General features: G+C 41.3%; 1 protein-coding gene and 1 long non-coding RNA gene across 3 annotated transcripts; one reads left to right on the forward strand and one right to left on the reverse strand.

Annotated features, from left to right (window-relative positions):
• Positions 1-1,602: 1,602 nt before the first annotated feature.
• LOC115794947 (uncharacterized) lies at positions 1,603-4,910 on the forward strand. 2 transcript variants are annotated; one of them, XR_004021215.1, is made up of 5 exons: positions 1,603-2,111; positions 2,269-2,354; positions 3,106-3,274; positions 3,356-3,435; positions 3,713-4,910. It is a non-coding gene; the product is annotated as an uncharacterized LOC115794947 (long non-coding RNA). The 2 variants fall into 2 exon arrangements; XR_004021216.1 differs by lacking the exon at positions 2,269-2,354 and having other exon boundaries at positions 1,608-2,111.
• A 322-nt stretch (positions 4,911-5,232) lies between these two features.
• LOC115794060 (uncharacterized) lies at positions 5,233-9,448 on the reverse strand. The gene is made up of 3 exons (XM_030749302.1): positions 9,346-9,448; positions 6,596-7,070; positions 5,233-6,101 (listed from the first exon to the last, which is right to left on the reverse strand). The coding sequence occupies exons 1-3, from the start codon at positions 9,446-9,448 to the stop codon at positions 5,978-5,980; spliced, it is 702 nt and encodes a 233-aa protein (XP_030605162.1). The 3' UTR covers positions 5,233-5,977.
• Positions 9,449-14,356: the final 4,908 nt, after the last annotated feature.

Below are 14,356 nucleotides of genomic sequence, written 5' to 3' on the forward strand. Positions count from 1 at the left end.
CTCAGGATGATGATCATCTAACTCGGCTTCAGATGGATCAGATTCTAGCGCCGACAACTCAGAGACATTTCCCTCAGTCGCAGAGGTGGGTTGGTCTGCCATGTTCTGAGATTCTCCCAGTTGTTCCAAGCCTCTGGGCTCAGGATGATGATCATGTAACTCGGCTTCAGATGGATCAGATTCTAGCACCGACAACTCAGAGACATTTCCCTCAGTCGCAGAGGTGGGTTGGTCTGCCATGTTCTGCGTTTCTCCCAGTTGTTCCAAGCCTCTAGGTTCAGGATGATGATCATTTAACTCCGCTTGAGGTGGATCAGATTCTCCCAGTTGTTCCAAGCCTCTGGGCTCAGGATGATGATCATCTAACTCGGCTTCAGATGGATCAGATTCTAGCACCGACAACTCAGAGACATTTCCCTCAGTCGCAAAGGTGGGTTGGTCTGCCATGATCTTAGTTTCTCCCAGTTGTTCCAAGCCTCTGGGCTCAGGATGATGATCATCTAACTGGGCTTGAGGTGGATCAGATTCTCCCAGTTGTTCCAAGCCTCTGGGCTCAGGATGATGATCATCTAACTCGGCTTTAGGTGGATCAGATTCTAGCGCCGACAACTCAGAGACATTTCCCTCAGTCGCAAAGGTGGGTTGGTCTGCCATGTTCTTAGTTTCTGACAGTTGTTCCAAGCCTCTGGGCTCAGGATGATGATCATCTAACTCGGCTTGAGGTGGATCAGATTCAAGCACCGACAACTCAGAGACATTTCCCTCAGTTGCAGAGGTGGGTTGGTCTGCCATGTTCTTAGTTTCTGCCAGTTGTTCCAAGCCTCTGGGCTCAGGAAAATCATCATCTAACTCACCTTGAGGTGGATCAGATTCTAGTGAGCCTCCAAAACAACAAGTGAACAACTGAATGAAACTCAGTGACTTGGCTTGAGTTGAATCAGATTTTCTCGGCGCTGACAACTCAGAGGCATTTCTCTCAGTTGAAGAGGTGTGTTGGTCTGCCATGTTCTTAGTTTCTCCTAGTTGTTCAGAGCCTCTGGGTTCAGGAAAATCATCATCTAACTCACCTTGAGGTGGATCAGATTCTAGCGAGCCTCCAAAACAACAAGTGAACAACTGAATGAAACTCAGTGACTTGGCTTGAGTTGAATCAGATTTTCTCGGCGCCGATAACTCAGAGGCATTTTTCTCAGTTGCAGAGGTGTTTTGGTCTGCCATGTTCTGAGTTTCTCCCAGTTGTTCTGAGCCTCTGGGCTCAGGAAAGTCATCATCTAGCTCACCTTGAGGTGGATCAGATTCTAGCGAGCCTCTAAAACAACTGAATAACTGAGTGAAACTCAGTGACTTGGCTTGGGTTGAATCAGATTTTCTCGGCGGCGATAACTCAGAAGCATTTCTCTCAGTTGCAGAGGTGGGTTGTGTAGCTGTGTTCTGCTGAATTTCAGTCTGAGACTCCAAACCTTGCGTAGGATCTTGTGACTGAGATTTTCCTAGGTGTGATCTGATGAACTTTGCAGCTTTTCTAAAAATCCCGCGTGGCATCTTTTATCTTTTATTATATCAGAATCAGAATACTTATTTTATAGAGAATACTATATTTTATATCAAGCAACTCCAGATGATATTACACTAAATCTGCAATTGAATTCTTTGGTTACGCTTTACAAGACTGCGCCGTGCAAAACAGGAGAGATTCTGTGGATGTATTATCAAGATTCAGGCCTATTTAAAGGATTTAAGAACAAAGGATTAAAGAATCAAAGCCTTTGTGATGACACTACTGTTTAGGTTTGAATTGTGGTGACATTCCAGAGGACTCTGATATCACCAGGTATGTTTAAACATAAACATTGTTGTTGCCGTGGCATCTTTTTTCTTTTAAATAACAGCTGCTTCAATGGGCTATATGCCACTGACATCCGTTTTAGCACTTCCGCATCATTTGGCCACATTGATCACTTCCGGTGCGCAGGTAACGATAGTTCAGCAATGGCGTTTTTCACCCGGTCGCTGCTGGACTTGCCGGCATTGACTATTAATGATGTTTACAGAATTATTCAGACCTTTTCGAAAGCTCCCACGTCCAAAAACATCCATAAAAGACTTCGAAGGTAAGTTAATAAATCGTTTTTAAGCTACCAAATTGCCTCATACACATGTAGCACAGCTAACATAGCTAACATAGCTAATCTTACAAAAGTGTTACGAGAACATTATTGTTTAATTTGTTTGTGCGATGTTATATATTTACCCCAATATTAATCTCAGTTTCAAACAAGGAGGCAGGAGAAGTCACAATTAGGGCTGAGTGCTTCAGGTCCATGAGGAAGAGCCAGAAGCCTCATTGTTTGAGTGTAAGGCAAAGCGACCTAACATGTTCATTTCAGGAATGTGTTTTAAGAAGCCATTAGGAATATATATATATATATATATATATATGACTAGCTACAGCCATGTGTTGTTAGGGACAGGTTGTCTGTGATCTATTAAAGGTGAAAACAGCCCAACTTATGTTTTTACTATGGACAGTTTCCTTAGATTTACCTGTAAAGATTTATCTTTGCACCTTTCACAGAGCAGGTTTCTGTGTTGACTGACTCAGTGTTTACATGCAGGTTTCTTGTTGAAAACGAAAACTCTTTCACTAAACTTTAAACCTGCTTCTTAAAACACATTCGAGAAACACAAGGAAACAGTTCCTGCACATTTGTTATTTTCAAATCAAGTTTCTGTGAATCTTGTCACTGCAAAAAAATATGAAAACTCTCGTTGATCCATGTGATATGGCAACTAAGTTTTTGTGAAATATAAATGTTGGTTTAGTCAGAAAGAATAGAACAGTAATGGTTCTTACAGAAACAACATTGTGTTCAGAGTTCTTTTGAGTTTAATAAACGAGTAAAGTGAGATTAGACGTGATATATTTGACATGGTGAAATATGTAGAATTTCAAAAAAGGGGGGGATTTGACACCTTTTCCCATTTCACTTTACTCATTTTTTTATGTTTACTTACAAAAGTTCATTAAATTATGGTTGTATTTTTATAATAGCACTTGCAGCAGGTACATTTTGTTTTCTAACTAATATTTGGTATTGTACACAGATGGCGCTGAGGGGATGCAAAGCCGGTGGAGTTATAGGAATGCCAGTGCAGCCACGTGGCAGCTCTGTTATTCCAGACGGCCCACTACTCACAGTTGAAGCTTCCAGCTGTTCCTCCAGTCTTAAGCTGCACAGACACTGAACAGAAGTGGCACAAACCAAGGACCATGGTAACTACACATAAGACTCTTTCATCCTATGTATGAATTTTAGTTCAGTATTTACAGTAATGTGGTGTTGTTTGGATGCAGAGCATAAAACCTGGTCCAGTAAATGACATGGTCATCCTGTCAGCAAGACCAAGAGAGAGGAAAATCTTTGAGGGAATTAGGTGTGTTTTAGTATAAATACTACACACACACACACACTTACAATCAGAAAGAACCACTTGCAGGCTTAAACACACGCAACTTCAAAATAATATGCATGTACGGCTGCAGCTAATGATCGTTTTAGTCATCAATTATTCTATTGATTATTTTGATGTTAAATTGAGTAATTGGATAAAAAAAAAAATATATCGGCATTCTGTAGATTTTTCATTTAATCACCTGAGCTTAATTTATACCATATTAGAAACATTAAAAATACTTGTCTTTTTTTAACAGAAGCACGTTGTATAAAGGTGCTACCTGCTCTCTGCCAGTCATCTCCACCCTAAAGATTAAGGATATGTACCAGGGACTTGCTGCTGAAGAAGCACCATTGATTACTACAATGGCTGTCTCCAGTGATGTTCCTCTTGTTGACTCCATGTTTGGTCCTGTACAAGAGGGAAGTGTGCTGTCCTAGCAGCTGCCAGCAAGGACCGTTCCCAGGACCCATCCACACCAAGACGCCCCCTCTCCCCCACAGCTTCCTTTGTCCAATTACAGGCATGGACCCTCCACCTGTGCGTATGTCTGTTCAGAACATGAGCACCATCATATGGCATCCCTTGAAACAACATTTGAGATGGCTCACAAAATTGAGAGGAGCACGCGGGAGCAGAGTTTCTGTGCAGAGTGGCACCAACTAAGGAAGTGTCGTGTTACATCAAAATTTAGAGATGTCTGTCACAGCTCTTCTGAAAGTCTTGCCAAAAGGCTTCTGAGAGCCTCCAGTCAGACTGCTGACATGTGACGGGGGTTTGCACTGGAGCCAATAGCAGTAGAGGAGTACTGCAGGGTAAGGGAAGTAAACCACTACCCCTGTGGGTTCCTGATCCATGCCGATGCACCGTGGATGGGGTCATCACCGGATGGGATCATTTACAACCAGCATTTGGCCTTTTAGAAATAAAATGCCCAAATGTAACAAGCTATGTAGGCTGCTCTTACATAATGATTAGGGATGGTAGACACACACTCAAACAAATACATCCATATTACTGGCAGATCCAGGGACAGGTGCTTATTTCAGGGTGTGACTTTGCCATATATACAGAAAATGACATGTTTATTGAGAGGATTCCCCGTGACATTGAAGTAGTTCAAACCATAAAAGAAAAAGTTGACCATTTCTTTTATTTTTACCTCAATGCTTACCTGGCTTAAGGTGGCTCTGTACATCTTCTGAACCATTCAAAACATAGGTTAAATATACTGTTCCATAGCTGTTCATACCTGTGTCATGTTCCTGTTTGTGATTTATTGTAAAATTTTTAATCAATTAGCTTTTTTTCTCTTTAAAATCAGATGAAATCAATTTTGTTTGTAGGAGTGTCTATAGGAGTGGCATTTTTGAGCACAGTACAGGATTAGTTTATATTTCATACTGTTTATATAAGCAAAACCACTGTTACAATTTTTTTTAATAGTTCAAAGAGAAGAGGCAATATTAGTATATTGCCTCTTCTCTTTGAACTATTAAAAAAAAGAGGCAATATTAGTATATTGAATTATTTGATTAACTGCATGTTACTTAAAATAAAATATTCATATTACTTTGCTGGTATTACTTGGAAGTGTTGCATTTTAATATCCCAGTTGAAGGACTGACTTATATGCAAATACTTAATATAAACACTGAGATAAGGGGAAAAAAAAGGTCTGTGAAAAGCAGAGTATTAAAAAAGTGATTCAATTTTATTCTAAGTACAAACTGTATAACAACATGAACAGTGAATTTACAATCTACTGTCCTGCAGTTGCTCAGATGGCAGGCTTCTTTGCCCAAGCCTTTACTAGTGGGCCATTTTCATAATTGGTGAGCAGACAAACAAGAGTGTACAGTTGGTTGATTATCCCAAAAACACCTAGTGGAATTTCAGAGTCAAATAATTTGTGCTCTTTGACTCTGCGAATGAGGCGCTCCACATGCACCCTGAGGCGTGCTATGGCCTGGGTCTCCCTAACTTCATCTGCAGACATCTGAGACCTGCCGGAGAGAAATGCTGGCCTGTAAATCTTGCAGGTACAATGTCGTCTATAAGAAAGCTTCTGTCCACCATGACAGCCATCACAGGTTTTAAGAGGGTGAGGAGACCAGATTCACGTGTGATCTGCTTGTCACTGATGGAACCTGCATACAGGCCTGAGATGAATGTCACTGCCCCATGTGGTGCAATCCCAATCAGCCCCTTCAGAGTGCAGTGTGATTTATAAGATGAAAACACTTCACTCTGGAGGAGAGGGGAAGATGGGCACTGACACCTCAACTCAGTGCAGTCAAGGATGGCTGTAGTGTCAGGGAAATCCTTGAATTCTGCAGGTAGATTTTTACATATCTGGTCCTCAGGTATCCAGATCCTAACTGAGCCGAGTACTGTAAATAAAAAGTTGCTCCATGCTGTGATGATCCGGCTGACCGTGGACTGATGGACACCGTACTGGTCAGCAAGGTCCCGTTGTTTGGATCCAAGGGCAAGATAATTTAAGAACAGGAAGAACTCATCAATGGGTTGAGTGAGTGGAGTCCCTGAGAGTTCCTCTCTGTCCTTGGCAAACACTGACCATGGATGGCAGAGCGGGCTCAATCATGGCCCAGAAACGCATCAGCAAGTCATATGATGCAAATCTGAAAAAAAAACGTACCAATAAGTGTTCATATTTAAAAGTGACAGAGGAATCATGTCTGTGTAACGCAACGACAATGAATCATAGGGGCCAGGTGGAAAAACTAACGTGGATTATAACCATAAAACAGCAACGGTAAGGTGTTATTTATATTTTGGGGTTCAGAAAACAAGCCCCTGTTTACTCGGTATTGACTGCTTGTTCTGTGGATTTTTCATGTAAAACGCTGACACTTACACCGTTGGAAAAGAGACGACTTTGGATTTTAATTTGGCTACTTGTGTGGTTCGGGTCGTGTTCAGTGGAATGAAATGATAGAATGATTTTCAGTGGAAGTGCTACTACCTTCGGTATAGGAGGGGCGCTCGGGTTGCGTCTAGCGTATTTTATATAATCGGTAATATAAACAGCTTGCATAAAACTAATGAAAAAGTTGTCTAAAATAATTTCATACTCTGTATAAGACAAACCATACATCAACACACACAGACTTACCTTGTGAAAAATCTGATGTCCTTGTCGGATGCAGCAAAACGGTGAATGCCGAATCGCTGCCTCAGCATAAGGCTCTCAATCTGTTCCCGTAGCTGGCGGATTTCGTCCCGGAGAGCATTATTTTCCTCCAACACCAAATCCACAACTGCAGGGTCTAGAGACGAGGCATAATCGTGCTCCTTAAGGACGTCTCCAGTTGCATTGGTTGGTATGTTATCCTCCTCCTCGCTGCCCTCTGGCGGTGGTCTTTGCCTTCTCTCCCAAACCCCCGGCCGTGGAAGTGGAACTGAGTAATTGTTCCTCTCGAACAAAGCAGGTACAGCTCCCTTTTTTAAGCACCGTCTTCCTGTTTCTGACGCTGGCTCTTGAATATCCTCATGAAAAAAAAAACTAAGCACCCTGTTGTACCTGCTACTCAGTGGACACAACGGCACACAGCAAAACTCAGTTGTTGTACCAGTAGCGCGCAGATGGCCTAATCAGCGCCGTTCCTCTGTTACTGATCATTTCACATGCACAGCTGTTAAATACAGAAAATGCCGAATAGAGAAATAATTTCGTCGCATCGTTTTGGCGCAGCCCTCTTGTGCAGCGCCCCTATGCATTGCATATAGTGCATACCCACTTTTAGCGCCACTGTCTCCCATTGGAGCTCGGATCCATTCTGTAAGTGCGCTCTCTTTCTCCCACTCTTTATTATATTTTTTTCTATATTTCCCCCACTTACTGGAGCTCATTCTTGCGCTGCCTCCTCACTCTGGGCTGTTATGAGTGTTTGTTTGGGTGTGCGCCCGGTCAACTTGTGCAGGAGCGATAAACAGGAAACGGGGGCTTGGAAGGGACAAACTACCTGCCACTCGTCTTTTGCTTTATTATAGGGCGCCGGCGAGATACGGAGACCTAATCAATGAGTTTCACTCGAAAAGAAAGTCAAGCCCAAAAAAACCGCAACCCGCGACTCCGACATTTGCAAGCGACTTTAGAAAAAAACAAGCCCAAAGTCGCTTATAATAAGCGGACTTGGCAACACTGCTTGTAGCTACCACTAAAAGTTGAGCAGGGGCAACCGGAAGTGATCCATGTGGCCTAAATTTGAACGGAAGTACATCACCACTACTTTTTTTTTTTTTTAATTTAGTACATCACTACTCATGACTTAGCGTAACCGGAAGTATAAAACCGTACAGGCAGGTCACCAGCCTGTTGCAGGGCTAACACAGTCAGACAACCATTCATGCTCACAGTCACATCTGTGGGCAACTTAGAATCCCCAGTTAACCTAATCCCACTAACTGCATGTCTTTTGACTGTGGGAGGAAACTGGAGAGAACCCACACAAACACGGAGAGAACATACAAACTCCTCACATGGTGGTGGACCAAACCCAGGACCTTCTTTCTGTGAGGCAACAGTACTAACTACCACACCGCCATGCTGCCCCTAACGGTAACTAAAAACAGGGAACACACGAATAAACAGAGGGAAACACTAAAGGAAGTAATCAAATATAAATACAAACATGGAACCAGAGCAAAGAATAACTGAAAATCAGAACTATGAATAAACACAACTAAGAACCAAATGGAGAACTAATAGTGATCAAGAATTCCAACTCAAAACCCCAAGATCACCCAGGGATCGTGACAGTGTTAGCAAGTTTTAAATTTCTCCTAAAGTTAGTTTATTTTTAGTTAACTTTAATTCAGATGATGTGGAGCCATTAAAAACCTTTTTATTTCTTGAGGCAGTGCTACTTCTTGCACTGAATATGAGGCAGCACACGTTTAACGCATTTTGATGTGTAATTCTTGTAAACTCGCTTGTCAGATACGACTCACGGGATTTTCTTTTGCTTTATGTGAAACCTTTTTAATGAAAGGATTAATGAAATCAAGCTGTCGTTATGCTCTGCAGCGGCATCAAGGTGTATCAGTGAACTGTGGAAAGGATCATTTGAATAGTGATGAAATCAGAACTGTTGTTATGGGAACCATGCTATTGCAAATGTCACTGGAAATGTTTTTGACCTTGACTGATGAAATTTTCTCCTCTGACTGTACCACATGCATGAATGAGGGCTGTCTGGGATGGCTCTCTTTTCCCTAGTTGGCCCTCGTTTTGGGTACAGCCAGACCTCTTGTTTCAAGATGGCCTAGCATCGCACTGAATTCAGGTCTCATTCGACTCTGTGACCTTAAGGACCTCAGACTCGACTGAATTTCTTCACGGAGGCTTAACAAGGGCCCACGCTGCTGTCTCAGAGCGACTCAGACTTTTCATTCAGACAAGAATCTGATGTAAAAGAAGGACAGGATTTAATGAAATTTCAGGGTGTCCTTTGTTCCTTTGTCTTACTCTGTGTTCACTAGAAAATATTTATAAGCACTAGGACAACCTTTGCAGCTCAGTACTAAGATTTCTTGGTTTCCCTTAAGGCTGCCCCTCAACTTCAGCTAACATTAATTAATAATTTGTCCTTGTATGGCCCAGCTAAGACCTGCTTTGACATTTAGAATGAATTTAACTTATGAGGAAAGAGTTCAGTTTACAGATATTAGTGCACTCAGCAGGTTGTAATTGTGTTGGCATCTTTTGCACATAACAATTCCAGCAGATTTTTATGCTAAATGTAGCTGGTTTAGAAGGGATGTACTGCCTGACGCTGCCTCTGAAAGCTACAAACTCTTCATCCATACACTGATCAGTGCCAGGGAAATAGAATTTGGGTAACTGGGCAACAAACATTGTACAAATATCTGTGAAGACTGCAGGTTTGTCTGCTCTGATTGCTCGGATGTCAAACCCTGTGTATTTCAGGATATCTCTGTATCTTGTTCTAGGGCTGTTCGCCATGGTTCACTTCAGAACATTACAGTATAATGATTAGAAGCAGAAATTTACTTTAAATCAAAGCCTATAATGTTAAAATTATACATTATGTTTGGCACACCAGTGGGCCAATTCATGACAAATTCATGGTAGGAAACATTTTTTTTTATGATTACAAATATCTCAACAGCTCATATAATCTGGGATCACAAATGTCCACTTGGCCACCTGATAGTTGATGTTATTCATCCATTGTGTTGATAGCACAACTAAATGTTTTATTTTTTTCTCTCTTTAAAAACACCTCAACATGTATTTCAAGCAGCACTGAACACAATGAGATGTTTACTGTATTATCTCTTTTTCTTTTTTGGTTATTTACTTTTAATATTTTAAAATCATGATTGCACATATTTGTTCTAGTATATTTCCTTCTTTCTACATGTTTATTTGCTACTAATATAGTGTAAATAAAATTGAAATGCAGAAGCAGTGTGTGGGAAAACTAAATATGCCCTAGCTGTTTCCATAGGAATGAAGAGGGTAAGCAGCAGCCGGTAGTTAGTAATCAAATGCATTAGATTAGTAGATCATTAATAAGTGTGAGCACTTCTATAAAAGCAGACGTTTTGGCATTTTGTAGGTTTAGAACATTCAGGTGTGTGTTAACACCAAGGTGGAAAGATGTCAGTAATGATCATAGAGAAGCAATTGCTGCTGCCCATCAATCTGTGAAGGGTTATAAGGCCATTTTCAAACAACGTGAAGTCCATCATTCTACAGTGAGAAAGATTTTTCACAAGTGGAAAATACTCGAGACGGTTGGCAATCTTCCCAGGAGTCGACGTCCCAGCAAATTCACCCCAAGGTCAAACTGTGCAATACTCAAAGAAACTGCAGAAAACCCAAGAGCTCCATGTCCGACTCTACAGGCCTCAGTTAGCATGTTAAATGTTAAAGTTCATGACAGTACAATTAGAAAAAGACTGAATATGTATGGCTTGTTTGGAATGGTTTCCAAGAGGAAGTCTTTTCTCTAAGAAAGGAACATGGCAGCATGGCTTAGGTTTGCAAAGTTGCATCTGAACAAACCACAAGACCTGTGGAACAACGTCCTTTGGACAGACGAGACCAACGTGGAGAAATCTGGCCATAATGCACTGCACCCTTTTTGGTTAAAAACCAAACAGAGCATATCAGCACAAACACTTCATATCAACTGTCATGCATGGTGATGGAGGGGTGATGATTTGGGCTTCTTTTGCAGCCACAGAACCTGGACACCTTGTAGTCATTATGTCGACTATGAACTCTACTGTACATCAAAGTATACAGTGGAGTCAAATGTGAGGTCATCTGTCTGACAGCTAAAGCTTGGCCCAAATTGTGTGATGCAACAGGACAATGATCTCAAGCACAGCAGCAAATCTACAACAGAATGGCTGAAAAAGAAAAGACTCAAACTGGCCCAGTCAAAGTCTAGACCTCAACCTGACTGACATTGTTGTTCATGTCAGGTTGTACTTACCTTATTTTAAGACCTGGTAAAGACTACATACATTTTTTATTATTTTTTCTTTATTGTCCTGATACCTTAGAATTGACAGAAGTTGTACTTTATTTTTATCAATGCTGTATAGACAGCATTAATGGCAATCCATCCTGTAGCAGCTGAGTGAAGTGGTGAAGAGTTTTCCAGAGAATTTTATGGTTGTAAAGATGTTATAAGGGTTTTTCAGTTATAATATATCTTATTATCAGTGAAAAGGTCAGAGTAGTTTATACCAATACCGTTTAAAAATTTTCTTATCTGTTAAATTTGCACCTGATTTTCAGTCAGTGTGGATGATGACAAATCCTCAACGTGCTCAGGGGGAAAAGGGTTCAGTGACATCTGTGTGAGCTCAATTTACCTTTAACTACATGACTATTAACCTGTAAGCACTTGAGCACACTCACAGGTGCTGCTAAGCTCTAAGAGAGGGACATGTTAAGAATGCAGAACAAGATGATGCAGGTGAGTAATCAATGCTGCGTGACAAGACATCCCCTTTTCCCCGGGGGTGCAGTTTTTGAACCATAACCATCAGTGAAAAGCTGTCATCATAGTGATACGATGGGTGTGTGGCCCTGACCCCTCTGGTTGACACCTCACCATCTCTTTGATGCCATTTGGAGTCAAGTTTAGCAATGCAATTCTGAGAAATAAATGGAGTGGGCTAAACTTGAACTGACCTTGGTATTTTTATATGAAGAATTTGCCATGTCTTTCAGTTTATGTAGCACAGAAGAACATTTTGAATAGATTTAATTCCACTCTTTTTGTCAACAGGGACTTTTCAGTTCAATTCAATTTTATGTATATAGCACCAATTCACAACAACAGTTGCCTTGAAGTGCTTCCTCTTGTAAAATAAATATCTCAGCAATCAGATGACCCCTTGTGAGCAAGCACTTCATGACAATGGAAAGAAAAACTCCCTTTTAACAAGAAGAAACATCCAGCAGAACCAGGCACAGGAAGAGGCAGCCATTGCAACTGGCTGGGGGTGAGGAGACAGAGAATAGAGCACAAAGAGACAGGACATGAATGGACTAGTTCTTATATAGCCCTTTTTGACTTTTCTTGAGTGCTCAAAGCACTTTATACTACATGCCTCATTCACCCATTCACTTTTTTCTACATCTGAATGTTTTCTATTTAACATTCACTCTCTGATGAACTCATCAGGAACAATTTGGGGTTCAAGTATCTTGCCTAAGGCATGCAACTGGTGCATCCAGGGACCAAATCACTGACCTTTCTGACTGATAGACAACCTGCTCTGCCTCCTGAGCCACAGCCACCCTTGAACTGACAAAAGACAGCACAAAAATGCACTAAAATTAGGATACGCTTATATCAGTAACACCATACAAAGTACAGCTGTGAATCGCATCAATTCTAGCTGTGTGTTTTTGGATTGTTGCTGTACTGCAGAATGAAATTTGGGTAAGAAGATGCCCCCATGATGGTGTTAAGCAATCAAAAAACAAATCTAAACATTTAAAGAATCCAAAACCTTTGCAGTGTTGTCCATGTAAACAAATACTGTTTGCATATACACACATTCAGTATGTATGTATTGACAGCCTGTAAGCATCTGCAGTGACCGAAAGATTCCCACTGAGACCACTTTAGACTTTGCCTTCCACTTCTCCTCCAGTTGCTCCTTCAGCCCCTGGTACTTCTTGACATTCTCATGTCCCTTCTTTCTGATGTTGCTGTTAGCTGGGATGGGCACATCTATCACACCTGTTTGCTTCTTTGCTGCAGATCTGCCATTAAATAGCTTCTTATTGACCACTACTATACAAAAAACAACAATAAAAGCAAACAAACAAATAGAATTCTATGACCATTTTCAGTTTTGGAAACCATCCATCCATCCATACATACATACATTGTCTTCAACATTTCAACAAAAAGACATACAGAATGGGAAGGTGACAGTATTTGCCAGGATGATGGCCCTCATTTACTAAAATGTCCATGGAAACATTTTTCCCCCATACACAAAACAATAAATGGTATGTTAGTGTAACAGTTAATATTGTATTGGATTCCACTTGTCATTATTTTTCATTTTGGGTTTATGCATAGCGGGTGAAACGGCGCCATCTCTTGGTGGTTAGCCGCGATAAGGGTAGTGGACACAGGAACCTCGTTGCCAGTGTATGGGAGAAGAGCACGAGGTGGGTTCGCTGATATTAGCACTGTGGAAAATGTTGTGTATTATTGCTGTATGTTCATATATGATCACTGGCTAACTGTAATATGTACTTATAGCAACCAGGACACTAATGAGTTGCATATTGTACCTTTGATGAGATTAATAACATTATAACACACAGTTGGAAAAGTTCGCTAGCCTGATGTTAATGGAAAATGCCATTCCTTGTAAGGTGCTGTACCCGATGATGAGCCCATGATTCTGACCAGTACATGTTCCGTTTCATGCAGGTATTTATTTCATGATATTGTATTTTATTTCAATATAAATGTATTAGACCTCGTGGCCAGTGTATGGGAGAAGAGTACGAGGTGCTGTACCCGATGATGAGCCCATGATTCTGACCAGTACATGTTCCGTTTCATGCAGATAAAGTCAGCATTCATCTCATCCTGTCTCCTGATTGTCATTGAACACAACGCAGACACAAACTATACGACGAATGGAAACACAGAACTGGGTTATGATTATTTGGACCGAGCTGAATTAATACACGGCCAAGTTCAGCACGGTTACACTGGTGCCGTGACCCGTTCTTCAGCTGCGTCGGCGCGGGCTGAGTCTACTTCCCGGAGCGCTCGCATCGGAGTACCGGGGCTGCGTCTACTTCCTGGAGCCGCTCGCTTCGGAAGTGCCTCAGATTCGGGACAGTTGTGTGGACTCTTTACCGCTTTGGCGGTGTGGCGGTAATTTGTTTAGTAAATGCAAAGCTATTTTTAACCCTTTGTACCGTTGTTTGGAGCTGGTTGTGGTTTTATGAGTGGCAGCACTGTCGCCATTGACCGCAAAAATTTTTTTTTGCTCTCTCTACCTCAGTGAAGGAGGGGCGTTTTGAGACGCAACTATTTTGAGTGTATTTATTTTGTGGATGATTTCTGTTGCCCTGTTCTACTTTGTTGACCTGTTGGGGATGCTTTTGTTCCCCTGTATTTGAGTTGTATGTGCTTTATTTTTTTGTTATTTTTGACTGTTTTTTTGCTGTTGTTGGTAAAGTGTTGAGTATGGCAGGCAATTTTTTTGGTAGGGGGAGAGGGTTTACCCCTATGCCTGCAGCTGCTAGAGGGAGAGGTGTGCTTTTGTACACTCCAGATTCATCCTCACCAATACCAAGTTATGCAGATTTGGGTGGAAATGTTAATGACACTTTTGATGCACCACA

This window comes from Archocentrus centrarchus, chromosome 16, assembly GCF_007364275.1.
Source record: "Archocentrus centrarchus isolate MPI-CPG fArcCen1 chromosome 16, fArcCen1, whole genome shotgun sequence".
Lineage (NCBI taxonomy): Eukaryota > Metazoa > Chordata > Actinopteri > Cichliformes > Cichlidae > Archocentrus > Archocentrus centrarchus.